The sequence below is a fragment of the Rhipicephalus sanguineus genome, chromosome 9 (assembly GCF_013339695.2).
Source record: "Rhipicephalus sanguineus isolate Rsan-2018 chromosome 9, BIME_Rsan_1.4, whole genome shotgun sequence".
Classification (NCBI taxonomy): Eukaryota; Metazoa; Arthropoda; class Arachnida; order Ixodida; family Ixodidae; genus Rhipicephalus; species Rhipicephalus sanguineus.
The window spans coordinates 14645608-14670766 of NC_051184.2; the positions used below are offsets into that span (position 1 = coordinate 14645608).

Sequence of the window (25159 nt, forward strand, 5' to 3'; positions counted from 1 at the left end):
CTCTATAAGAAGTAAAAAAAAAAAAATCAAATATGGGTCGACCAATGTCAATAAAGATGTCATGTTTCAATTTCTTTCGTTTCAAGAAACGAAAGAAATTGAAACATGACATCTTTATTTACAAGAAGCATGCACAAAACTTGTTACCAGATGGAGATCGCATCCTTCTTCAAATACCATATGCGAACGTAGGCCTGTTTTGTCAAACGAAGCTTGTTCTGTTGTAATTGGGTCATTCCACGCCAGCTGTCCCAGTCTGGACGCTCAACAAAAATCAATTTCTCTAAAGAAATCTGAGAAAATTACGCACATATAGACATTAGTTCTACTGCGTTTTCCTAAAATATTTTGAGTGGCAAAAAGTTTTCGGGCACGTGAGCGCCATTTGAACTTCTCGATATGGTGGAAAGCCTGGTATGAAAGAAAAATTCGCTATAAATGGACCTTTTCACGCATTCATTCGAAACTTGCTTTTTTGTGTTTTTAGAGCATCGCGCTTTTATTATAGGGCAGTTGCTTAGAGTAGCTTTATATTTTTTACTCTTAGTGCGTAGGTAAAATTGAGTAAATTGCAACGTTTTCGGGAATTTTTTTACAAAAGACGATTGTAGACCAAATGCATCAATTATTTTTATAGAACTCTCCATAAAATGTACTATCTCCTATTGCCTCTGTGCGGCACACAGGCTCTAAAATAAAATCCTGAACTTTGAAAAAACGCTACATTAGCCTATGTTGAGACGTCTGTAGCACCCTAAGGTGGTCCAAGAAAAAATAAGCAGAAAAACGCATACGATTGAGAATCATAACAACTTCATCCACAGAAAGTTTAAGTGAAGTAGTTTTTGTTTTAGTCAAGAAAAATGTAAAATTTAGTCCCACCGTTGCATTATTTTGCTATGGGGGCAATACAAACCGACTGAATTTACTGTATAAAAAAAGAGGTAGTGTATTCGTACAGTCAGCGCCTCCTCTATTTTTCTGTGCCTGGGCGAAGGAGCGGAGCGCAATGGGAACCGACCGTCGGCGTTAGTGCGGCTTTTAGCCGCCGGGCGCCGCCACCGCAATAGACCAGCCGTCGCATCGTCGCTCGCGCAAACGAATGCCGCGGCTGCATTCGAAGCTGCTATATGGTTCAGTTTTCGGCTGTATTCGCGTTGTTTAAAGTATAATGAAAACTTGTAAACTGGAATCATGAAGCACTTGTCGTTCTGGGCAACCAGCCCATCTCGAAGGCATGTGTCTTTCGCGGCTATTTGATCGAGATGCTCGCGCGTCGTCTGCTAGCCCGATTCCAGAGAGCGCATGCCAGTGATGCGTGGAAAATTGTTTTGTCACTGTGAGTCGGTTATTGGCTGTCTGAAAGTCGATTTTCGAAAGCAGCATTTGCCAAGAGCTAATACTGAAAGCTTGGGCGCTTAAAGTTCCCCGATGCGTGCTACCGCCTACTGGTGTAGCACACTATAGACGAATTCCACCGGACATACGTCACGGAAATGCGGTGGTGCTGTCGTCGGGCGTTTAGTTTCGCGCGGTAGGCAAAAGCCGCCGTGCCTACCGCAGTTGCTGCTGTGTTTTCGCTGGTGCGTGCGCTGTTTGTCGTCGTGCAAAGAAGGAAAAACGGTGTAACGACGAGCAGTGCCACAGTTATTTGCGCAGGAGGGCAGGAGAAGGATGGAATAAGTTTTTTTTTTTCATTAGTTGTTTACGAAGACCGTCGCACGAAATTAGCGGCAGCTGTAAAACGCGAGAAATTGTCTCCGATGCCGGTTCATCTGTTATGTTTTGGGGCGGCTTACCCAGCAGAAAGGATTAGCCTTGTCAAGCGGTTGTCATTGTAATGTGCAGCACCGCATTTCTTGGCATAAGCCTTGCGTGGAGGCATAGCGAGCACGTTTACGTTGTAGATAGCATTCTCATATATGCGGAGAATTCTTCACAGTTGCCATTGTTGATATAACTTTTTTCCATTTGTGGGAATCGAGCGCGCCCTTCCCTTTGGCGCCTCGTTCCCCAGCTAGCGCGCGTGTTGGCCCCGCGCGGCTCGAGCGCCGGGAACCGCCGTTAATCGGCGGTATGGCGACCGCGGCGGCAGCGCCAGGCCTCTTTGTCTGGTGCAAGCCATGCGTCAGCCTCCCGGCGCGCGGGCACGCGTCCGGGCATGCCTCGACATGCTCACATGCTCACGCCGCCAAGCTAGCTTACGTCACTGTGCAACGCCGTTCCTCATTGGCCGCCAGTGACAACCCCCTTCCCCCTTGAGCTCGCTTCTGTCTGGCGCGGGCTTGCCCGCGTCAGATGCTCTCAGGCTAGCGCGAGAGGTTGACGTGGTTGACGCGCTGCTCTAGCAGGCGGCTTCTCGTTCGTGTGCTCGACTGCTGCCCTTTGTGTGATAGTCGTAGCGCCGCTGGCAAGCGTACTCGATCGGTCTTGCGGAGTTCCCTTTACGGCCTGCAAGCCCGTGACTGTCGTACTGTGCTGCATCTTGGGTTAATAAACCCGTGTTGTTTGTTGACCTCCTGCCTCGAGTGCCTTTTCTGCGCCGTGCCGGAGAATCGACGAACCCGGCCGTAGCGTCTTTGTTCGCTGCGGCAGTGGAGAACGTCGCGTCCCTTGCCGGTCGCCTCGTAGGGTAAGCGTCTCGCAAACCTATCTCCACATAACTGGCGCCCAACGTGGGGCCCGAACCCACGACCCTGAGATTAAGAGTCTCATGCTCTACCGACTGGAACTCTACCTCCTTGCCGACCCTACGGCATCAGACGCTGAGAAGGTAGAGCGAGCCATTCGCCAGGCTCATCCAACCTTCGCCGCTTACCTTCGGAGCGCCCGTTATCGTAACCTGAACGAGCTGGCCTCCGATGCGAAGCGTATTCAGGGCGACATACTGGCGGCGAGAGCCTACCGCCCGCCGCCACCGCCGTCCGCTTCTCTCGAGCCTCGTTGTGCGTGGGCTGGTGGTGACTCGTCACCCCGTAATCCCCCTAAACACGAGGTGGCCTCGGCCGTGAGAGAGCAACGAGACGCGCCGGACGTTTCGGACCGCGCTCTCGACCCGTACTCGTACGCTCGGGCGTGCCCCTTTGCACTGCAGGGCGAACGAGAACGGAACCCCCGTGCCCCAATGCACGAGAAGAGATCCGATCGCGGAGCCCCCCCTGCGGCTAGCGAACGGAGGCCTCCTAGCTCTCAAGGGTCGCCAAAATCCCTCACTGATGGGGGAAAAGGCGTCGTCTGCTACCGTTGTCATGAGCGTGGCCACACCGCGCGATCATGCAACGCGCCCCAACCGACGCAAGGGCCTGTTCGCCCGTCGGGAAACGGGGTGAGCCGTCGGTGAGCTCCCCCTCGCCGGCGGCTACAGCAGTACGAGAGCATGGGGGTGTAACCCAACCTCTGGCACCGATGGCGTGTCGCGCTGGACATGACTTTCCAGCCACGCCGGCGCCGTTCATCGCCCTTACGATCGCTGGTCGAGAGTTTGCGGCGTTGCTGGATAGCGGGGCTTCGATCTCGCTGTTCGGCGAAGAGGTTATGGCTCATTTGCGCGACCGCTCTGTCCGCATTCGAGCTTGCGACACTGCCTTCCATCTCGCCAGCGGTACCGCCACCTCGTGCGGCGCTGCGCGGTTGGTTGTGCGCTGGGAGAATCGCGCGCGCCGACAGCGCTTCGTGCATCTCCCGGGTCTTTCCGTGCCCGTGATTCTTGGTCGCGACTTTCTCGCGCACACGGGTATCGTGATAGACGTCGCGAGCGGAGGCTACAGGGACGGCCCTTCCGGCGCCCTACGGCCATTCGCTACACCTCCCGTGGTCTCGGCTGCCCGTAAGTCGCCGGACGCCACGAGAGAGCAGGAGGAGAGGAGACAAAGCGTGGCCCCTTCGGCCCGCGTCTCTCACTCCGACGCCAAGACTGGCCCCTTGGCCGGCGCGGCGGAAAACGGCCCGTGCCTACCGCTTTCTCTCGAGCATAGCGCTACCGTGGTTGACGAGGTCTCGCCTGCGCCGGTGACCACCCCGGTAAGCAGCAGCTCGGATCGCTCGCTGCCGCCTTTGCCGGACAGCTTGTCGACACATGAGAAGGCACGCCTGTCGTCGCTGTTGACACGTTTCAGTGACATGTTCACGGAACGCCCGGGTTGCACCTCTCTGGTGAGGCACCGGATTGACACAGGCGACGCACAACCGTGGAAATGCAATCCTCGCCCCGTCAGTGCGGCAAAGAGGAAAGCAATTGACCAGGCATTGGATGAGCTGATTGAGACCGGAGTTGTCCAACGCTCAAACAGTCCCTGGGGTTCACCGGTGGTAATGGTCCCCAAAAGAGACGGCTCTCACCGGCTCTGTGTGGACTACCGCCGGCTGAACGAGGTCACGAGGAAGGATGCTTATCCTATGCCTAACGTTGACTCGATCGTGGCTGCTCTAGGCGGTGCCTGCTACTTCAGCACCTTGGATGCTAGCCGCGGTTACCTGCAGGTTCAGATGGAGCCGGCTGACGCGGAGAAAACTGCGTTCACCTCTCACAGAGGTCTGTACGAGTTTACACGCATGCCGTTTGGCTGTTCTGGAGCTGCAGCTACGTTCCAGAGACTGATAGACCGCGTTCTCGGGGACGCTAAATGGCAACACGCCATGGCGTACCTCGACGACATCGTCATCTTCTCTCGAACGTTCGAGGAGCACCTCCGCCACTTGGAGGATGTCCTCGAGAGGTTGCGTGCCGCCGGGTTGACCTTGAACCCGAAGAAAGCTCAAATAGCTGAGACTCGCATTTCACTATTGGGCTTTACCATCGAGAGCGGTCGCGTTCTGCCGTGCGAGGAGAAGGTACGAGCCATTGTGGAGTACCCGACGCCGGCGAACATTCAGGGCCTGAGGCGCTTTTTGGGCATGGTGAACTACTACCGGCAGTTCATCCCAAACTGCGCGGACCTCCAAGCGCCCTTGACCGCACTGTTGAAAAAGTCGGCACGATGGAGCTGGGGGCCAGAGCAAGAGCGAGCCTTCAAGGCTCTATCTCAAGCTCTAGTGGCCACAGCCGATCTGAAGCTGCCCGACCTCAACAGGGAGTTCGTTGTCCAAGCGGACGCGAGCGACCTGGGTCTCGGAGCGGTACTGCTTCAGGAGCACGACGGCGTCCTCCGGCCAGTCGCCTTTGCGAGCCGGTCACTTAACGCCGCCGAGCGCAACTACAGCGTGACTGAACGGGAATGTCTCGCTATAGTCTTTGCTCTCCGGAAGTTCGACTGCTACGTCGACGGCGTGCCATTCGTGGTGGAGACGGACCACATGGCACTCACCTGGCTTAAGCGCTTGCGCGAGCCCTCGGGCCGCCTCGCGCGCTGGGCGTTGACCTTGCAGCGGTACAACTTTGTTGTGCGCTACCGGAAAGGGAGTTCGAACGTCGTGGCCGACGCCTTGTCGCGTGCCCCCGTTCTGGCGTCTGACACTTGTGTCCGCCACTCCCAAGAGCACTCGCACCGAGTAGACTCAGGGGCTCCTGGCTCCAATGGGTCGAACGGCGCGAACCCCGACGGCGCAGTGGCTTTCGAGTCGACCGCCTCGGGTGAGGACGCATACCTGGTAGACCCTGTCACGTCAGCCGGTATCGTCTTCAGCAGAGAGGACCTACTTAAGGCACAGCAGGACGATCCGTTTTGTCAGCAAATTGTTGACGGGCTCAAAGAGCTGAGCTCCCAAGAGGAGCGGGGCGGTCAAGCCGCCGGGCGCAAATGGGCAGCTGGTATAGCTGTCGGCGCCGAGTGCCGGACGCAGACTGGTATTGCTGCGGGCACGTTGGACTCGTATCTGCTTGATGCTGATGGCGTTCTCCTGCGCTATGTCCCATCTGAAGAAGCTCCCCAGGAGTCTTTCAAGGTGGTGATACCCCGCAGTCTAAGGAAAGCCACCCTCGGCTATTTCCACGACTCGCGGTTGGCCGGACATGCGAGTGGCCTTAAGACTTTTCAAAAGTTGTGCCGCTCTGCTACCTGGCCTGGCATGAAGCGTGATGCCCTTCACTACGCCCGCTCATGCCGCGTGTGCCAATGTGTGAAGCCTCGTGGTGGCAAGCCCCCCGGGCTCATGCAGCCGATCGACAGCCAACACCCCTGGCAAGTCGCGGCCTGTGACATTATGGGACCTTTCCCAAGAAGCCGGAGAGGCCATGTTTTTCTCCTGGCTGTCACAGATCACTTCACGAAGTGGGTCGAGCTGTTTCCCCTTCGGAAGCTAACGGCACGCGCAATCTGGGACAAGTTGACCGAGGTCTTTACCCGCTTTGGCTTTCCGGCGGAGTTGATCACGGACAATGCGTCCTATTTCACGGCCAAGGTGTTTGTGGATGCGTGTGCTGCCTTTGGCATTAAGCACCGCAAAACAACCACGTATCACCCACAGGCCAACCCGACTGAGCGGATAAACCGAAACCTCAAGCCCTTGCTGACAGCCTTTGCGCAGCAACACAGGGATTGGGATGCCTGTCTTAACGAGATAGGCTTCTCCTTGCGGTCCACGGTGAACCGTTCAACCGGGTACACGCCCGCTTTCCTCAACTTCGGGAGAGAGCTGCCTAACCCCATGGACCGCGTTCTGCGGGGCGGCAGCGGGGCGTCCGCCATAAAAGCCGGCCCGTCTGGCTACGCGGCGGAACTGCGCTCACGGATGGACGCAGCCCTCGACCTGGCGCGTTCCAACCTGGCAAAAGCGCGAGCTGGACAGAAGGCTCAATACGACCGGTCGCATCGGGAAGTGCACTACGATGTCGGCGATCTCGTCCTCAGGCGCAATCACGTCTTGAGTGACGCCGCCAAAGGCATCTCTGCCTCCCTGTCGGCCAAGTGGTTGGGCCCATACCGAGTGCAGACCAAAATGTCGCCTCTGGTGTACAAGCTGGCTGACTCCCAAGGGAGACAAGTCGGCGGTCCAGTTAACGTCTCCGACCTCAAACCTTTCGTTGCCCGCAGCAACGACTTGGGAGGGGGGGAGGCGGTCACCGAACCGCGGGAAAACCGTGAGAAGGCTGGCTCCAAGCCACGCCATCGGTACAACCTGCGGAAACGCACCTAAGCAACCTTTCTCCCACTGACGGGTAGTTGGACTTTATTCCATACCATGACAGTGAATGGAGAATAACCGCTAAGGTGCGGCGGCGCACGTCTGTAAGTGGTAGAAGGCCCTCTTGGCCGAAAATACCCTCTGACGTGTTGTCCAAGCCATAACCTGGCAAGCGCCCCTTTGTTGGGCAGCACGGTCAGGCAGGCACCCCTTTTCGGCAGCCGGCTATGCTGGGGGCATTTCTGTCCACTCCTGCATCGCCCTGTCGTCTCCCTGCGCCTACCTTGCCACCAGCCTGTTCCAGACCTGATGGCCTGCTGTTCCCTGGTCGTCCCAGCTGTGGCCTGCTGCCTGCCTTCTGCCCTGCGGCCACCTCCATCCTGCCTTACCCACCTAGCAGCTTCGGCAGCCGCCCTCGGCGGCTAGTCCGCCCACCGAAGCTTCGGCCCAGTCCCGAGCGTGGTCGCTCCGGCTCCCGTTTCCTGGCTGCCTGCTGTTCCTGTGAGGCCCCCGTCCCAGTGACTTTCGGCGGTTGGCTGCCGCACGCAACTGGCAGCCACGCCTCGTACGTTCCCGGCTGCCAACCTCTCCAGACCGGTGAACTTCAAGCGGGCTGGCTGCCCGCCCTTGTGCAGTCTTGCCCCCGTTCCTCCTGGGCTGTGGACCTTCTCCCGGCAGTGGGCTCCCCCTTGTGGTGGAACTTTCGGTGGAACTTTTGTGTGGTTATGGACGACCTATGGACTTGTACCTTTGGGAAGACGACACCCCCCTGTTGGACTTTGCCCCGTTGGCCAGCCCCCTTGCGGCTGAGCTGACCTTGCCACTTGGCCTCGGACAGCCTCTTTCACAGGCTGGCCTCGGTCTTTAGGAGGGGGGAATGTGGGAATCGAGCGCGCCCTTCCCTTTGGCGCCTCGTTCCCCAGCTAGCGCGCGTGTTGGCCCCGCGCGGCTCGAGCGCCGGGAACCGCCGTTAATCGGCGGTATGGCGACCGCGGCGGCAGCGCCAGGCCTCTTTGTCTGGTGCAAGCCATGCGTCAGCCTCCCGGCGCGCGGGCACGCGTCCGGGCATGCCTCGACATGCTCACATGCTCACGCCGCCAAGCTAGCTTACGTCACTGTGCAACGCCGTTCCTCATTGGCCGCCAGTGACAACCCCCTTCCCCCTTGAGCTCGCTTCTGTCTGGCGCGGGCTTGCCCGCGTCAGATGCTCTCAGGCTAGCGCGAGAGGTTGACGTGGTTGACGCGCTGCTCTAGCAGGCGGCTTCTCGTTCGTGTGCTCGACTGCTGCCCTTTGTGTGATAGTCGTAGCGCCGCTGGCAAGCGTACTCGATCGGTCTTGCGGAGTTCCCTTTACGGCCTGCAAGCCCGTGACTGTCGTACTGTGCTGCATCTTGGGTTAATAAACCCGTGTTGTTTGTTGACCTCCTGCCTCGAGTGCCTTTTCTGCGCCGTGCCGGAGAATCGACGAACCCGGCCGTAGCGTCTTTGTTCGCTGCGGCAGTGGAGAACGTCGCGTCCCTTGCCGGTCGCCTCGTAGGGTAAGCGTCTCGCAAACCTATCTCCACACATTGTTGATATAAGTCTAAGACGCGCCAAAAGGGTTTCATTGTACTCGCGTGAACTAAAGCGTGGCTCGCTCATGGCGCATGTGTTTCTTTCTGCTTGGGCACGGTTCATTAACACAGCCGCGACTTCGGCTATGCTTTTCCAAATCTTATGCGGCTGCGGTGATACACCTGACAAAAGTGTATCGTGCAGGGCTGTTCTGGCTGCTGTGCGCTTCACGGTATGTCCATGTCTGTCAGAATTCACAGAAAAACAACACTCGGGAAACTTGCCGACTGTGTTTACGGGCTGTACGCATTTCGCGGTCTCGACTTGAGCGAAAGAAGGGAGCCGAGGACCGCGGTTGACAGCCCTGACAGGTACGTAGCCGCCTTGACCACAGCATGTAGTTGAAGCATTATCGCAAGCGTGTCACGGATGAAAGTGTCGCCGAGATCGTCCTTGCATTAGTTAGCAAATTAAAACGTACACGTGTGACCTAGACTGTCGCAACGGTGATGATATTTCGCAAATGGGTGACATTCCCGCCGTCAAGATACCTCATGTTTTGATGAGGTTCACAGAGCTGGAGCAACACGTCAACACGATGTTCATATCAGAGTCCCTCTTACAGCCACAGCAACTTCCTCTGTTGCGGCCACCGCTTGTAAACATGCGAGAGGCGCCCCGACACGCGGTGCTCGGAGGCAGCTTTTGCAGCTGCTGCGCCAGTTGTCACGTGATCATAGAGGGCGGTAGCACGCTTCAAGCTGGGCCGGCTGGGCGGAGCCTACGCGCCGTGACGTCGCTACAAGGGCCCTGAATATATCGACGGCGCCTACCGCTGTTTACAAACATGGCGTAGGTCTATACGCAAGCCATGAGTTCATGCGCTAAATAGCATGAAATGTCACTAAGCTGCTTCCAGTGACAATGTACATAATGATTGTCGGTTGTTTCACCGGTAGCGCATATAGTGTCCACGGGCTCCGATTCTTCAGCTTCGGGACCTAATGTCAGCGCTGCATGCACATGGCGGCGATCGCGAGGCACGGTTGCTACTGGTACTACATGCAATTGTTGACTGTTCGGACGCAACACGGTCACGTTTAGGGATACTTGCAATGCTTGGTTCAGTTGTTACCTTGGGCTGCAAACGTGAAGGGTAGTCTGCAAAGAGTGACGGTACTGCATCTTTCGTAAGCCGCCGCTTCTTATATTCTATGAAATCTTCGCGTCGTGAACGACGGCTGCATATTCTAGTGTACTTTGAAGATGTATTAGGAGACCAATTATCCCGCCTAATTACTGCAAGCCACCTCTACCAACACCAGCGGCAGCTGGAATTTCATGGAACGACAGCCGAAAAGTGTATTAAGGCGAAAGCCTTAGATGCCTCATCAAATGCGAAAATTGACCGTCGTCGGCATCAGCTCGCGTGATGCAAAAAACAATTACGTGATGACGTCATCATATGACGTCACAGATAATAAAATTTTGTGACATTATCGCGACGTCACATTATCATATTACATCTTCGCTTGGTCAAAATGGGCCGATCACAGAAACGGTGCATGCCTCCGCTGATGTGCAGAAAGCTTGCACTGCCTCCGATCCTTGAGGGTGTAAGAAAACCACGTTAGGCGCAGAAATATCTCGAAGGGAGGCAGGGAATGTCCAATCCATTGACTAGAAGAAAAGAAGATGGCTTTCGCCTTTCAGTCGTCTTAGATGAATGCATAAGGGACCCTGTGAGATTTTTTTTCTTTATCAATAAAGGGAATTAAAAAAGACAATCGTGATTTCTTTCAGTTCCATTTGCAGAGTGGAACACAACAGTATGACATACTAAGGCACTGGGGCGGTTGCAATAGCCTGAAATAGAGAATAAAACGCAAATACTATCAAACTCGAGTGCAAGTATCGAACCGGCAGCACGGCCTGACAGTCTGCCTGCGGAATACTTACAGCGGGGATGGAAAGACACGCGAACATGCGGCATCTGCATTCTTTGCTGTTTCGCATCTATTTTCAAGTGGTTATAGCCTGGATGATTGATGAGAAGACGACGCCATCCATGACACAATAAAAGACCATCTAGCATCTTTTTATTGCCACCACGGTTAGAGCGTAATGAAAACAGCGCGCCGCTATTTTCGCGTTTCTTTCCACCCCCCTGCACCAGTGAAAGCCTGCAAAAAGCACAAATGCAATTAAACTTGGACGCATACACGAATTTGTGAGCTTCGTGATATGCGCGGCCGTTCAGCGCCAGCTTCCCGTAGTCTACTTGCACAGCGCCACCACGCGGCAGCGGTGAGCGGACGCGGAGCGCGCGCTCGACGGCCCGAGGAGAGCGTTCGCCCAGGCACTGAAAAATAAAGGAGGCGCTGGTACAGCACATGGTTTTCAGTTCCTTTTGTTAGTACATTATAATGTACATTACATATCAAGGAGATGATAAACAGAGGCAAAAATATAGCAATACCATTGGCTCAGATGCCGAAATTCCCCAATAATGAATCGCGTTACTTATTGCATGCGGCTCTGAGAATCAATTGGCGTCAAAATAAGTGAAGTCTCAATGTTCATGTAAAACGGAGAAAGGAGGCGTGAGCGTGGCCATTTATAGCGGATCCAAATGCACTTTGTCTTCCACAACAAACGGTGCACGATGTGACGACGTGCCGCGTATTCATGCATTCCGTCTGTCGTCCGTGACACTACGGACGGGCTATGTCAAGCTATTTTTCACTTCTTTATTTGGATAGTTGCATGCAGCAGATTTTGGTTAAAGTAGAATTTGTCAGTCTGGTAACATGCACTGTTTTACAGCTGTTATGAGATCACAACAGCCTATTTTTGTGGCGTAGCTGTCCGGTGCTGCTGCCGCCTCCGCCTCCGGTGTGCGTAAACAATGCAATAAGTAACGCGATTCATGATTGGGGAATTGCGGCATCTTAGCCAATGGTATTGTTATATTTTTACCTCTATTTATCATCTCTTTGATATGTAATATACATTATAAAGTATTAACAAAAGGAACTGAAACCCATGTGCTACAAATACACTACCTCTCTTTTTTATGCAGTAAATTCAGTCGGTTTGTATTGTCCCCATAGCAAAATAATGCAATGGTGGGACTAGGACTAAACTTCAAAAAATTTTTTCTTGACTAAAACAAAAACAACTTCAATTAAACTTTCTGTGGACGAAGTTATGATTCTCAATCGTGTGCGCTTTTCTGCTTATTTTTTCTTGGACCACCTTAGGGTGCTACAGACGTCTCAACATAGGCCAATGTAGCGTTTCTTCTAAGTTCAGGATTTTATTTTAGAGCCTGCGCGCTGCACACAGGCAAAACTAAAGCTTCAGGAGATAGAATGTTTTATGGAGAGTTCTATAAAAATAATTGACGTATTTTGTCTACAATCGTATTTTTCAAAAAAATCCCCAAAAACGCTGCAATTTACTCAATTTTATCTAAGCGCTAAGGAGTGAAAAATATAAAGCTACTCTAAGCAACTGTCCTATAACAAAAGCACAATGCTCTAAAAACACAAAAATCATGTTTTGAATGAATGCATGAAACGGTCCATTTATAGCGAATTTTTCTTCTGTACCTGGTTTTCCACTATATCGAGAAGTTCAAATGGTGCTCACATGCCCAAAAAATTTTTGCCGCTCAAAATACTTCGGGAAAATACTGTAGAACTAATGTCTATATGTGCGCAATTTTCTCAGATTTTTTCAGAGAAATTGATTTTTGTCGAGCGCCCCGGCTGGGACAGTTGGCGTGGAATGACCCAATTTCATCTTCTCATATTCTATGTAGTTTGAAATGCCACAAGGAGACAGGTAAGGATTACCTCATTCATAGTGGGTTTGAACCTTAGAGTAATGCATTTCTGTATATAGGATTATTGCGTGAGCCAGATTGTCTCTTTGTTAGTGCCAACTTTTACCTTTACTGTTACAATGAATACAGCGCATATATATATATATATATATATATATATATATATATATATATATATATATATATATATATATATATATATATATATATATATATATATATATAAAGGCTTGATTTCTAAAATTTCTTTTTGCTTTTGCTGCTCTGTCCTGTGCTACTACACCACTCCATTATATATACATATATATGACCTCTATAGAACGTACAACCACAATAAATTTTCGAGTTTCAAGTTTATTACTACAAGTTCATGATACAAAAATTGGTTACAGATGATATAGAGACAAGGATCCCAATGTCAAAATGACTGCAGGAAGACTTTTGGTTAAATAGATTTGTGCATATCAGATAGGTTAAAGCAGCAAAACTAATAAACATATGGGCAAAAAAACAAACCTATACAATGCTACACAGAAGAAAGAAAAGCTTATAAAAGGGAAAAGACAAGATTTCATATGGCAAAATTACATAATTGAAAAAACACAATAACAAATGCTTGGTTTTCAAACTGCAGCTTGCCTTGTTTACTTGGCGCATGGGTTGCACCAAGCAAACAAGGCAAGCTGCAGCTCTGGGGCTTTAAGATGCGAAAAAGTACTCGCTCATGCTGCTTCCGCATGTAAGAGCTCATCTGGCCACTACTGTGTCGTCTTTGGATGCCAAAACAAACAGTGCAACAGGAGGATATTACTTAGCGCTGTCTGCGACGATCACAACGTTGCACAAGAATCGTGTCGGTGCGGTGTTTCAGCTTCGCCGTGAGTGGATAATTGTTATTCAAACTGAAAAACTAAGAGCCGAGTAAAAATGAGCGCGTCAGTATACTATGTTTATTTTAGTGTGATGTCCACTTATTCCATTTTACGAACCTAATTTGCGTGACATGTAGCTGGGTTGTAGGCAGCTTTGTGTGTGGGTGCACTTAATGCCTTTTAGTGTTTCCTTTGACGAAAATGTAGTGAAAGGTAGTGCTTTCAAGCACAAGCAAGCAGCATGCTTTGCCACTTTCAACGCAGTATTACGCTTTAGTGCTTTCGATGGCATATGCCTTGAAGATTACAAGCTATGGTCTTCAAATGGTAGTAAATGGTATGGTGTTTCTGAACAGCTGGCCAGAACTTCATGCCTTCGTTCCAGTGTCTGATGTCCCCAAATTTATTTGGACACTAGGCATCCAGCCACACAGAACACATAATTTGGTATGTAAGTAACCAGTACTCACGCCAATGTCCTTTAAGTTGCAGATGCAGGCGTAGCGCTAGCTCAAACAGCGAAATTTTTAGCATATTTACACAGCAGCTATTCAATGGAACACAGCGGGATTCAACCCATTTCAATATTGGCTTAACCAAGAGTAGCACAGTTACGCTTTTAAAGCATCATTGTTACACGATTGAAATCGAGCAGATATAGTTTCCAAAAGGGATCGATGAACGAAACTACAGGTGATACTCTCTGATACAGTTGAAACCCGCAATAACGAAATCGGCGGGGAAAGCACAAAATTTCGCTCTTGCGGGAATTTCGTTGGCGCGAGAATGCGGGAGAAAAGACACGGAATTTACAACAAACACATTTTATTTCCAAAAGTTAGTAAGTTTGCTTTGGCGGGCCTTACCATGCAACAATTTCATGCCTCTCGATCGGGAATCTCGTTTGCCACGACACAAAGTTCGCCCCATGCACTGGTCAGTGACGGCGGCACTGCGCTGTCACCAGTACCGTCATCAAGTGCGTCTACAGGCGAACCTTCTTCCGGCTCCGTTGAATCAGCGCGGATCAGCGCAGAATCGTGGACAGTAGTTACACGCAACGCCGAATTCTTCGGCGATGTCCATTTTTTTTCCTGCCCTTTTCCACCTCATTGATAATTGCAGCCTTATCTTCCAGCGTGATGAACTTCCGATTTTTCGTTGGAGGCGGCACCTTCACAAGCAGCGAAATCGGATGAAGCAGTCGCAACACACAGTTCACGTTGCACCAAGCGACCAAGCAAACGCTCTACAAATGGCTCCACACACGCGACCATGTGCGCGCGAAGCCGACAAAGCCAAGTACAGAGCCAAGCCAACGAACGAAACTCCATGAGGAATGTGGATTTGGCTACGTAGTCCGCGATAACGAGCAGGTCGTTGGGCAAGTCATCATCATCATCATTGCCGCCAGCTTCATGTTTTTTTGTAAACAATGATGGCGGCTGCTTCTCAAGTGGGCTGTAGCGATAGTTTTGCACAATTTAAGTGTAGCATGAATGCATTTCAGCAGTTTTCGAATGTAGTTAATGTTGTGAGAGTAGATTATTTGCGCACTCGTGTTTCAAAAATTTCGTTAATGAGGGACTGCGGTATAAATATCTTTCGTAGTCGCGAGTTACGAAATGCATTGACTCCTATGGGCGTTCGCCGGTGCTCCGAAAATATTTCGTTGCGGTGAGAATTTCGTTCTCTCGGGATTTCGTTATCGCGGGTTTCGACTGTAGCACACTTTTGTGAGCAAGACGCATTATTGCAAGAGTGCTCATGAAACAAAAATTGCGTTCTTCGAAGCTATCCACAAAGCATGCACTAATTATTACACGATGCATGTTGAAATGATGGGTTTTCGCAAAATGTTGCGCGCAACTTGAAATGTGTGGCAACAAAGCATCTTTTCACTCTTTCGCGAGCTGCACTGCAATTACGACTCAGGCGTACTACAGCAAGTACGTTTTTAAACAAATGTAACAGCGTGCGCACCTGACGAGGTTGCTTCCGCAGCCTGCTCAGCACGTACTGTATACAATGTGGACTTTTATGAGCAAGGTGTTCTTGATGTTTCAATAAAAACAGCACAAATGTCCCGGCTAGAAAAAAAAAATGCGAAACACGCTCTTTGGGGGACTGAGTTCCGCGTTTGCTCTGTGTAGCGCCTGCTGGCATGGCAGTCCAAGGATGTTGCTTCGTCGAGTTTGTGATAGATGGCGCGACGCACGATGCAAATATGGTGCTACGCATAGAATTCGCTGTGTTCTGGTCTATATTTCTGGCTATACTACAGCTCAGACCACTTATAACGTAACCGCTTACAGTGCAGTACCGGCTATAATGCGGTTTTTTGTGACTCCCGTTTACCCTCCCATAGAACTCGTATACGCATACCGCTTATTGTGCAGTCTCCCGAGATGAAAGACCGGTTATAATGCGGCTGCCGGAACGTTCTCAGAGATGCGAGGGAGCGAGTGTGCTTCTCAGCGGAGATGCGCCGGCGGGGCAGAGAGCGGCGACGGCGTTACAAAGGAGGAGGGGACGCGGAACGAACGAACAAGGAGCGGGGGGAGAAAAAAAAAAAGGGACGGCGATGGGGGGCAGCAGCCCGGCGCGGGTGCGTGGTTTGAGGACGGGGAGCAGTTGCGTGGCCGACGGAGAAGCCTTTGCCCCCTTTACTTCGGCCGCTTGACATGCGCGCTCCGCTACGTACGGGCGCCCGCGTCCGCATCAAGAGCGCGTTACCGCTGTTTGTCTCCGTCGGGAAAATAGTTGCTTCGTCGTAGAGCGCAGATATCACGCGTGTAACCTCGATTCCCCCGCAAGTAACAATGCTTTGAGGCACGATTGCGCTTTTGCCTTTGCCACCAACAGGCTGACTTACAAGCTTGAAATACTTTTTCAGGATAGTTTGCCGCGGCTGTTCTCCCTACAGCGAACCGAAACTTCGTTTCACGCGTGATGCCCTCGGTTTAGCTCGCGAGTGCGATCTATTCTACGCCCGATCTCCGTGTTGTCTAGGGCAAGCTTCTCGCGACGGCATGCCAAGTTGCAACGCGCACGCTAGGCCTAACAAGCGCTAGCTGCCATGTCGGTGGCCGCGGACTACAGAAGTTGCGGTTTGCTGCCGAGTCAATGAAACATTTTGCAGCTGTTGCATTTAGAAGGGGTGACTTACATCTCTAACGAAAACGCGGGCGTGCGTGCGAAACACTCGGTGGTTTGTGGTCACCACCGTTTTCAACATCGCGCACGCGCAGTGCGATACCACGGCGACTTCCCGTGATGGCGCATTTTTTCCGCGTTCGTTATGTCGGCACCGCAGGTCCGCGGATGCTAACTGTTCAACATTTTCAAATGTTAGCAGATGCAAACTTACGTCCCAGGTGCATGCCTCGATAATCGGAATCGCGCGCCTACCCGTTGGTCATGTTTTGAACACGTGCAACCTTTCAAAAATGTTTTGGTTATAGTGCGGTACCGCTTATAGTGCGGATATTCGCGACTCCGGCGACTTACGTTATAAGCGGTCTATGCTACACATATGAAATTTTCGTGTTTGGCTAATTTTGGGCTACACTTTAAGTATACTGGGCAGTTTTTTGTTGACGCTACCTGGCAACCCTGTATATCTTATGGCAGCGTGCTTCAAGAACGACAAAACAGACACAAAATTGGGCACATAGTTAAGCGCTTACGTCTACGTCCATCTTTACGTGTCCATTTTATTGTTTTTTATGCACACTGCCATAAGCTATCACGAACCAATAGGCCCACCAGTATATGTCTTAAAGGGACACTAAAGGCAAATATTAAGTCAACGTTGATTGTTGTAATAACGGTCCAGAAACCTCGTAGTGCTACTTTTGTGCCAAGGAAGTGCTTATTTTGAAATAAAATCACGTTTTAGTGGTCCGCATCGTGCTAGCGCACTTCAAATCACCCGCCTGAAAGCGGTGTTTCTCACGTCACTGCTGCCGTGCCCAACGTTGCCCACCTTTACTGCACGGTGGCGTGCGCCATTCGGGCATCCGGCAACATCACATGCATGTGGCATTTTGTCGAACTTTCTGTCAGAGCGACTTTCACGAGCGAGCAAAACACACGCGGCAGTACGCGATGCCGAAACTACTACTGAGACGCGACCGTGTGAGCGAAGCAGGGTGACGGGCAAAGCTCAGTTTGGCGGAAACGGAACCTTTGAACCACGCATGCCGTTCCCCATGGCAACGCCAAAGAGGTTCTTTTTTCCATGAATCAAAGAGAAACGAACAAGCAGCATCTTATTACGTCTCTTGATGCACGGAAGGTTCTTTTTTTATTGCAGCTAGTTTGATTATGAGTGATTAATTTTAGTTGAACTCTCTCACATGATAGGGATCATTTCCAAAATGCGCCACTCTTGGCGCTCATCGTGTGATACATTTAGCGTAATTTATTGGTAAGTAGGGCACTGCTGTTGATAATATTGCCATTTTAGACGTCATACATTGAGCTTTCACACTGACATAAATTGTTATTTGCCTTTAGTGTCCCTTTAACCCTGTAAAACCCAGTGTATCATATATGATACATTAAAAATAATGCCTCAAAAGAGGTAATAAGCCCGTCAAAGCTTCATGGAAAAACCATTATTGCATATTTAACATGTTATAATGAAGTTACACTGAGTTATTCATTTAATCAAATTAATTAATTAATTATAATTAAGCGTAATTAAGTTATGATCGAAATAAAATTTCACCCTTTTTTTCTTAAAATGAACTCTACACGAAGAGTAAATATAGTGAGTGTTTTTTCACAATTTTTCTGAAGGCAGAACGCCTTTTGGGCATTACAGGGTTAAGCAACCATGTATATACGCATGCCCATATCTAGTGATCCCCACACTGGTGCATACTGCATTCAAGTTGTAAGTGCATAACATGCATTCCCCTCCCCCATTTTTCTTGCCAGAAACCTCTAAAGTAGGCTCTGCCTATAATGCATTAGCTGCATTGACGAGTTTAAGTTGAAAAAAAAAGAATAGAGCAACTCACGTCTTGGTTTTCTCCAGCATCACCTTCATAGCCAGGATAGACGTCGTCATTTTGTGACCAGTCTTGCTCATCCTCACCTCCTTCTTCATTAGCTTCCTCACCTTCACCTCCCTGCCACTGGTCCCAGTCTTCCACTAAAGTGTACCATAAATCAACAAGTTACAACAAGGCTGTTACAGCACCTTAATACAAATTAAGTCCATGCTCGTTACAACAGGCCCACATACAACAGACTTTTGAATATAACGGACTTTATGACAACCTAAGCATGGTCTACCGCTTTGAACGGACAACAGACAATTGGCTAGTGGACGAACTTAGCGGCAATTTTTTCAAAATCGGGCATATAAAACATGTTCTTTCCGTGTTGATGCAGGCCGACAACAGACTTGACCACCACGCCAGTGCTTACGCGGGGCATGGCCTTTGAAAGTAAAAAAATAGCGACAAACTCAGTTTTCGGAAAACCACATATTTGGCTGTATGCGTGATAAACTATCTCTTCTGTAATTATCAGCACAATTCATCATAAAAGTACTTTAACCCTTTGAGGCGCTATGTACACAATTGTGTACATCACTTGTTTTTGCTATTTGTATCAACTAGGGGCTAAGAAAGAGCAAGATACATTGAGCTTTGGATGAAGTGAACCTCTTGCATAATAAGTTTCTCTTCGCTTAACTTCGTTTTGCAGCATACTATTGCATATGATCACTTTGCTGAAGGCACTACCATACTCGACGAGCCGATCGGCACGCCGCCTCCCGCGAGCCACGTCAAAAGTGTACCGTATTTACTCGAATCTAACGCGCACCTTTTTTCCGGTAAAATGAGTCCAAAAATCGCATGCGCGTTAGAATCGAGTACCGAAAAAAAAAAAAAAAGATACTCGGTTATCATATTGCCATCGGCATTTCAAAATGGCCGCCTCCTACGCGGCTTGGCCATTTCTCGTGTGCTGAGGAGATTGTCATCCCGTTCTGCGTTCGCATCGACGGCATGGAAGTGCCGACTACAAATACTCGACGAGTGCACCACGATGCCGTATTTAAAAGAAAATAATAGTTATTACATGTGCAGAGACGGACGGAAATCGGGCCGCATCGCGGTCGTTCAGAGTTCCCGAAACGTGCGTGCGAGACTGGCGCAAACAGAAGCAGAAGACTTTTTACAGCAAAGCTTCACGAAAAGGTTTCAGTGGACCAAAGCAGGGCCGATTTCCCGAAATTGAAGAGCGTTGACAGCGACAAGGAGTTGTCTGACAGCGACGAGGACTGATCCATTACGCAACTCGTATCGCCGCCGTAGTGGTGGCGACAGTTTTAGCGGCAAGGCCCACTTTTTGACTTTGTGTTTTAATTTTTTGACACTTTAGTTCTTTAAAACCCAAATACTTGTTCTTCTGAATGTGCGAAGTTTGACTCCTACAGACTTTTTTTGTTCTTTTCTCTCACGAAAAATGGGTGTGCGTTACAATCGATGTATTACTTTTTTTTTTTTGGTCGCGAAAAATGGGTGCGCGTTACAATTGAGGGCGCGGTAGAATCGAGTAAATACGGTAATTTTTCTTTGCTCAACATGCACATAACCGAAAACGAATTCGCACAATATTTCTAGCCTGAGACATCATTCTATTTATGCAAAAACAGAGCATGAATGGCTTCAGAATAAATAAAGGAATGAAGATCACTTTTAAGGGCTCGTTTTTCTTTGTTAGACACAATATTAGAAGAATTCTGGTTTGAGCTAGTTGGTACTGGTTCATAATTGAGGATACTTTTGGCGCAAATTGAATGAGGACACATAACACAAAAGAACAGGACTCGCCACCCATCCTGTTCGTTTGTGTTATGTGTCCTCGTTCGATTTGCGCCAAACGTATCCTCAGTAATGAACACAATATTAATGAGAACTAACAGACAATAATGCCAAGCAAAGTATAGGGGATGTTCTTTGTAGTAATCGAGATATAAATGTGAAGAAAGTAAAGTGGACGAAAAGATAACTTGCCGCCGGCAGGGACCGAGCTTGTGACCTTCAAATAACGCGTCCGATGCTCTACCACTGAGCTACGGCCGCGGACATCCCCTTGTCCACATTATAGGGTATGTAAATGCATTTAAACCTAGGACCGCCACCGTAGCTCAGTGGTAGAGCATCGGACATGTTATTCGAAGGTCGCCGGTTCGGTGACGGCCGGCGGCAAGTTCTCTTTTTGTCCACTTTACTTTCTTCACATTTATATCCCAATTACTACAAATAACATCCCCTAAATTTTCCTTGGCACTGTCTGTGAGTTCTCATTAATATTCAGAATAAATAGTGTGGGAATCGAGCGCGCCCTCCCCTTTAGCGCCTCGTTCCCCAGCTAACGCGTGTGCTGGCCCCGCGCGGCTAGAGCGCCAGGAATCGCCGTTATTCGGCGACATGGCTACCGTGGCTACGCCGCCAGGCCTTTCTGCTTGGTGTGAGCCATGCGTTGGTCTTCCCCGCACGAGCCACGTGTACGGACATGCCCGGAGCATGCCCGCGCCACCACGTGACCACGCTAGCCCACGTCACCGCGCAACGCCTGTCCTCATTGGCTGCCAGTGACAACCCCCTTTTCCCTTGAGCTCGCTTTTGTCTGGCGCAGGCTTGCCCACGTCAGATGCTCTCAGGCAAGCATGAGACGTTGACGCGCTGCTCTAGCAGGTGGCTTCTCGTTCGTGTGCTCAACTGCTGCCCTTTGCGTGATAGTCGTAGCGCCGCTGGCAAGCATACTCGATTGGTCTTGCGGAGTTCCCCTTACGGCCTGCAAGCCCGTGCCTGTCGTACTGTGCTGCATCTTGGGTTAATAAAGCCGTGTTGTTTGATGACATCCTGCCTCGAGTGCCTTTTCTGCGCCTTGCCGGAGAGTCGACGAACCCGGCCATAGTGTCTTTGTTCGCTGCGGCAGTGGAGAACGTCGCGTCCCTTGCCAGTCGCCTCGTAAGGTAAGCGTCTCGCAAACCTATCTCCACATAACTGGTGCCCAACGTGGGGCACGAACCCACGACCCTGAGATTAAGAGTTTCATGCTCTACCGACTGAGCTAGCCGGGCTGGCGCCCAACGTGGGGCCCCCGTCCCAGCGACTTTCGGCGGTTGGCTGCCACACGCAACTAGCAGCCACGCCTTGTATGTTCCCGGCTGCCTTCTCCAGACCGGCGAACTTCAAGCGGGCTGGCTGCCCACCCTTGCGCAGCCTTTCCCATTCCTCCTGGGCTGCGGCCCTTCTACTGGCAGTGGGCTTTCCCTAGTGGTGGAACTTCTGGTGGAAATTTTGGTGGGACGTTTGGTGTGACCATGGCCAACCTATGGACTTGTACCTTCGGGAGGACGATACCACCATTTCGGACATTGCCCCGTTGGCCAGCCCCCTTGCGGCTGAGCCGACCTTGCCACTTGGCCTCGGACAGCCTCTTTCAGAGGCTGGCCTCGGTCTTTAGGAGGGGGGTATGTGGGAATCGAGCGCGCCCTCCCCTTTAGCACATCGCTCCCCAGCTAACGCGTGTGCTGGCCCCGCGCGGCTCGAGCGCCGGGAACCGCCGTTATTCGGCGACATGGCTACCGTGGCTAAAGCCCCTAGATGTTGGAAAGTAGAGGCGCTGTTTTATCCACGCCGCTGCACCCTCGTCGCGCCGTCAACCTCCTCTTTTTTTCACCCTCTCTTTCGTGGAGCTGGCGCATCCGCAACACTGAGTGGCTGCGATGCGCGATACCTACCAGTCAGGTGACCCTGACGTCACGAAAAGTGCGCGCAAGGAAACTTCGCGCGCTTTTAGTTGCTCGCGCACGCCATCAACCCTCCAGGCGTGTGTGTGTGTGCGGGTGCATGCGTGTTTGTATGTGTGCATGTGTGTGCTTGCGTGTGTAGGTGCATGTGTGCACATGTTTTTGCGTGTCTGCGAGTGCATGTGCGCGCCTGCATGTGTGTAGGTTTGTGCACGTGTGCGCCATGGTGTGCGTGCGCTTGTGTATGTTGTGTGTATGTGTGTGCCTGTGCCTGCGTGCGCTTGTGTATATTCGCACGTGTGTATGTGCGTGCGTGTCTATCGCGACTGTACCCGCGTGTGGATGTATGCGGGTGTGTGTATCGCGTGTGCATGCATGTACGGGTGTGCGTGCGTGCCTGTATCGCGAGCGTATGTATGTATGTACGTGCACGCGTGTCTGTATCGCGTGTGCAAGTATATGCGTGGGTGTCTATCACTTGTATATGTGTGTGTGTATGTATGTGCGTGCGTGTCTGTAGCGCGTGTGTATGTGCGTGTGTGTGTATGTGCATTCGTTCGTGTCTGTATCGCTTGTGTACGTGCGTGGGTATGTATGCGCGTCCGTGTCTGTATCGCGTGTGTGCGCTGTGTATATGTGCATGTGTGTGTGTATCTTGTGTGTATGCGTGTGTGCCTGTATTGCGTGTGTACGTGCATGTGTATATATGTTCGTGCGTACATGTCTGACAGCGGCATTGGCACAAAAAGGCTTCCGGCCCACTCATTTCGAGCAATTCAAATAAACCACCACTTTTCTTCTTGGCTACCTTCTTTGAGCTCATCCAGCCAACAATTAGGAACGAAATTCTCGACTATACTTTATGCTGCATACATTACATGCACTTATACTACTCCGCGTTACGAACAGCCGAAGCGGCGACGGAGAAGTAAACCGCTCTGCCGCCAGTTGGTATACTCATTTTTTTTTTTGAAACACATCCGCTTGTATTTATTGAAGCATCTTAAAAAATATCTTTTTGTCATTATGTCCTATCGGAAGCCCACTTTCGTAAAGACGGTTTTTAAGCGACAGATTCTCATTCAATGCTTCAAAGAGCCGAATAAACAAGCGCGCGCAGTGATTCTAATGCGGCTGCGGCGAGCCAGTGGAGGGTTCAGCGTGCCATGCGCACCGCGCCGGCCAGGGGAGGGGAGAAATCCGAGGAGAATTAAGGAGGAAAACACGCGCGTGGAGGAGAGTGTCACTACTTTCAAAATTAAGGGGCTTTAACTGTGGCTACACCGCCAGGCCTTTCTGCTTGGTGTGAGCCATGCGTTGGTCTTCCCTGCACGAGCCACGTGTACGGACATGCCCGGAGCATGCTCGCACCACCACGTGACCACACTAGCCCACGACACTGCGCAACGCCTGTCCTCATTGGCCGCCAGTGACAACCCCCTTCCCCCTTGAGCTCGCTTCTGTCTGGTGCGGGCTTGCCTGCGTCAGATGCTCTCAGGCCAGCACGAGAGGTTGACGCGCTGCTCTAGCAGGTGGCTTCTCGCTCGTGTGCTCAACTGCTGCCCTTTGTGTGATAGTCGTAGCGCCGCTGGCAAGCGTACTCGATTGGTCTTGCGGAGTTCCCCTTACGGCCTGCAAGCCCGTGACTGTCGTACTGTGCTGCATGTTGGGTTAATAAGCCCATGTTTGTTGACATCCTGCCTCGAGTGCCTTTTCTGCGCCGTGCTGGAGAGTCGACGAACCCGGCCGTAGCGTCTTTGTTCGCTGAGGCAGTGGAGAACGTCGCGTCCCTTGCCGGTCACCTCGTAGGGTAAGCGTCTCGCAAACATATCTCCACAACAGTTATTTAATTACAAAGTAAGTAATAAGGAATGATTACTATAACAGGCATAATGTATTACGGCATTATTTCTGTTGCAATATCGAGTGCCTTGAAATAGCACTGGATCGATTTGATGCACTTACAGACAGGTCTTCATAGGTGGCGTCTGAAAAGGTTAAATCAACTATATTATAATGAGCAGTGGCAGCTGCTGTGGCAGCTGTTTTAAACAAGTGTAGAAACAAGCCTTATTTCGAGCAAGCACCGTTCCCATGCTGCTCAACCGATCGGTGCCATCTTTACTTTGTTTTTTTCCGCAAATTCATGTGCTTTATTTTCATCACCCTTGGCGGCAGCTTTGATGGCGAAGTCAAGGCTCTGACGAAATCTTGTCTGGTCGGGATGAAATATTCTTCAAAACATTGAAGGATGCCGACCAAAGAGAAAAATATTTACTGATGTTTCAGCTCCCACACGGGAGCCTACCTCACAATCATGCTGAAGCACATAACTGCTTTATTACGTGCTTCATACTTGTGCAGGAAAAGCTAAGGAAAATATAGCGACCAAAATTTCCGACCGATCTGAAGTACATGGGTCACTCACGTCCTAGTTCCTCATCCAAGGGGTCTTCTGGCTTCAACTCCTCAGCCTCTTGCTCATAGTACTCATTGTTAAATATGGCCTGAAACACAATAAAGAAAACATTTGCTCAAACAGCTGTATCATTTTAACGTTGCGTGTGTGGGCTGTGCACGTGCCTTGAGAACTGTGTACACGCTACCTAGGATCACATCGTTACTGACCACAGGTTCTTCCACAGTGAGAGTAGCACTCCGTAGCTTCATTCTGATTCAGTGCAATGCGTGTAAAATGTCAGAAGACTGTTTCAGCCACGGTCTGCATGCTGGCATAAAAGTGGCCTACCACATTAATTGCAATGGACAAACTATCTGTTGCCAGCCATACTGCCACTGAAAAAATTACCATCACGTGCTGTGGTGGTGTTGATGGTGTTGGTACGTGTCAAAGGGTGAGGTGCAGAGCATGAGTCGGATTGAGAAGAGATTTTGTACCGCAGTCGCACTGTGAACGAGTTGCAGGCTGATGAGAAGTGAGGCTTTTACACTGCTTTTATGCAAAGTAAGAACAGCATATGCATATTCAAGCAGAAAATAAAAGTGTATTGATGTACATTTGTTTATTGTTTTCTTGAT

At 50.6% G+C, this 25159-nt stretch overlaps 1 protein-coding gene and 1 non-coding gene across 2 annotated transcripts in view; both read right to left on the bottom strand.

Annotated features, from left to right (window-relative positions):
- Positions 1-25159, bottom strand: part of LOC119404639 (protein KRI1 homolog) — a 101241-nt gene that overhangs the window by 27139 nt on the left and 48943 nt on the right. Inside the window, exons 11-12 of the mRNA XM_037671214.2 lie at positions 24549-24627; positions 18366-18499 (exon numbers count right to left, since the gene is read on the bottom strand). Of these exons, the coding sequence (XP_037527142.1) occupies positions 18366-18499; positions 24549-24627 (213 nt within the window). The remainder of the gene's footprint in view (positions 1-18365; positions 18500-24548; positions 24628-25159) is intronic.
- On the bottom strand, positions 21376-21448 carry Trnak-cuu (transfer RNA lysine (anticodon CUU)). The gene has a single exon. It is a non-coding gene; the product is annotated as a tRNA-Lys (tRNA).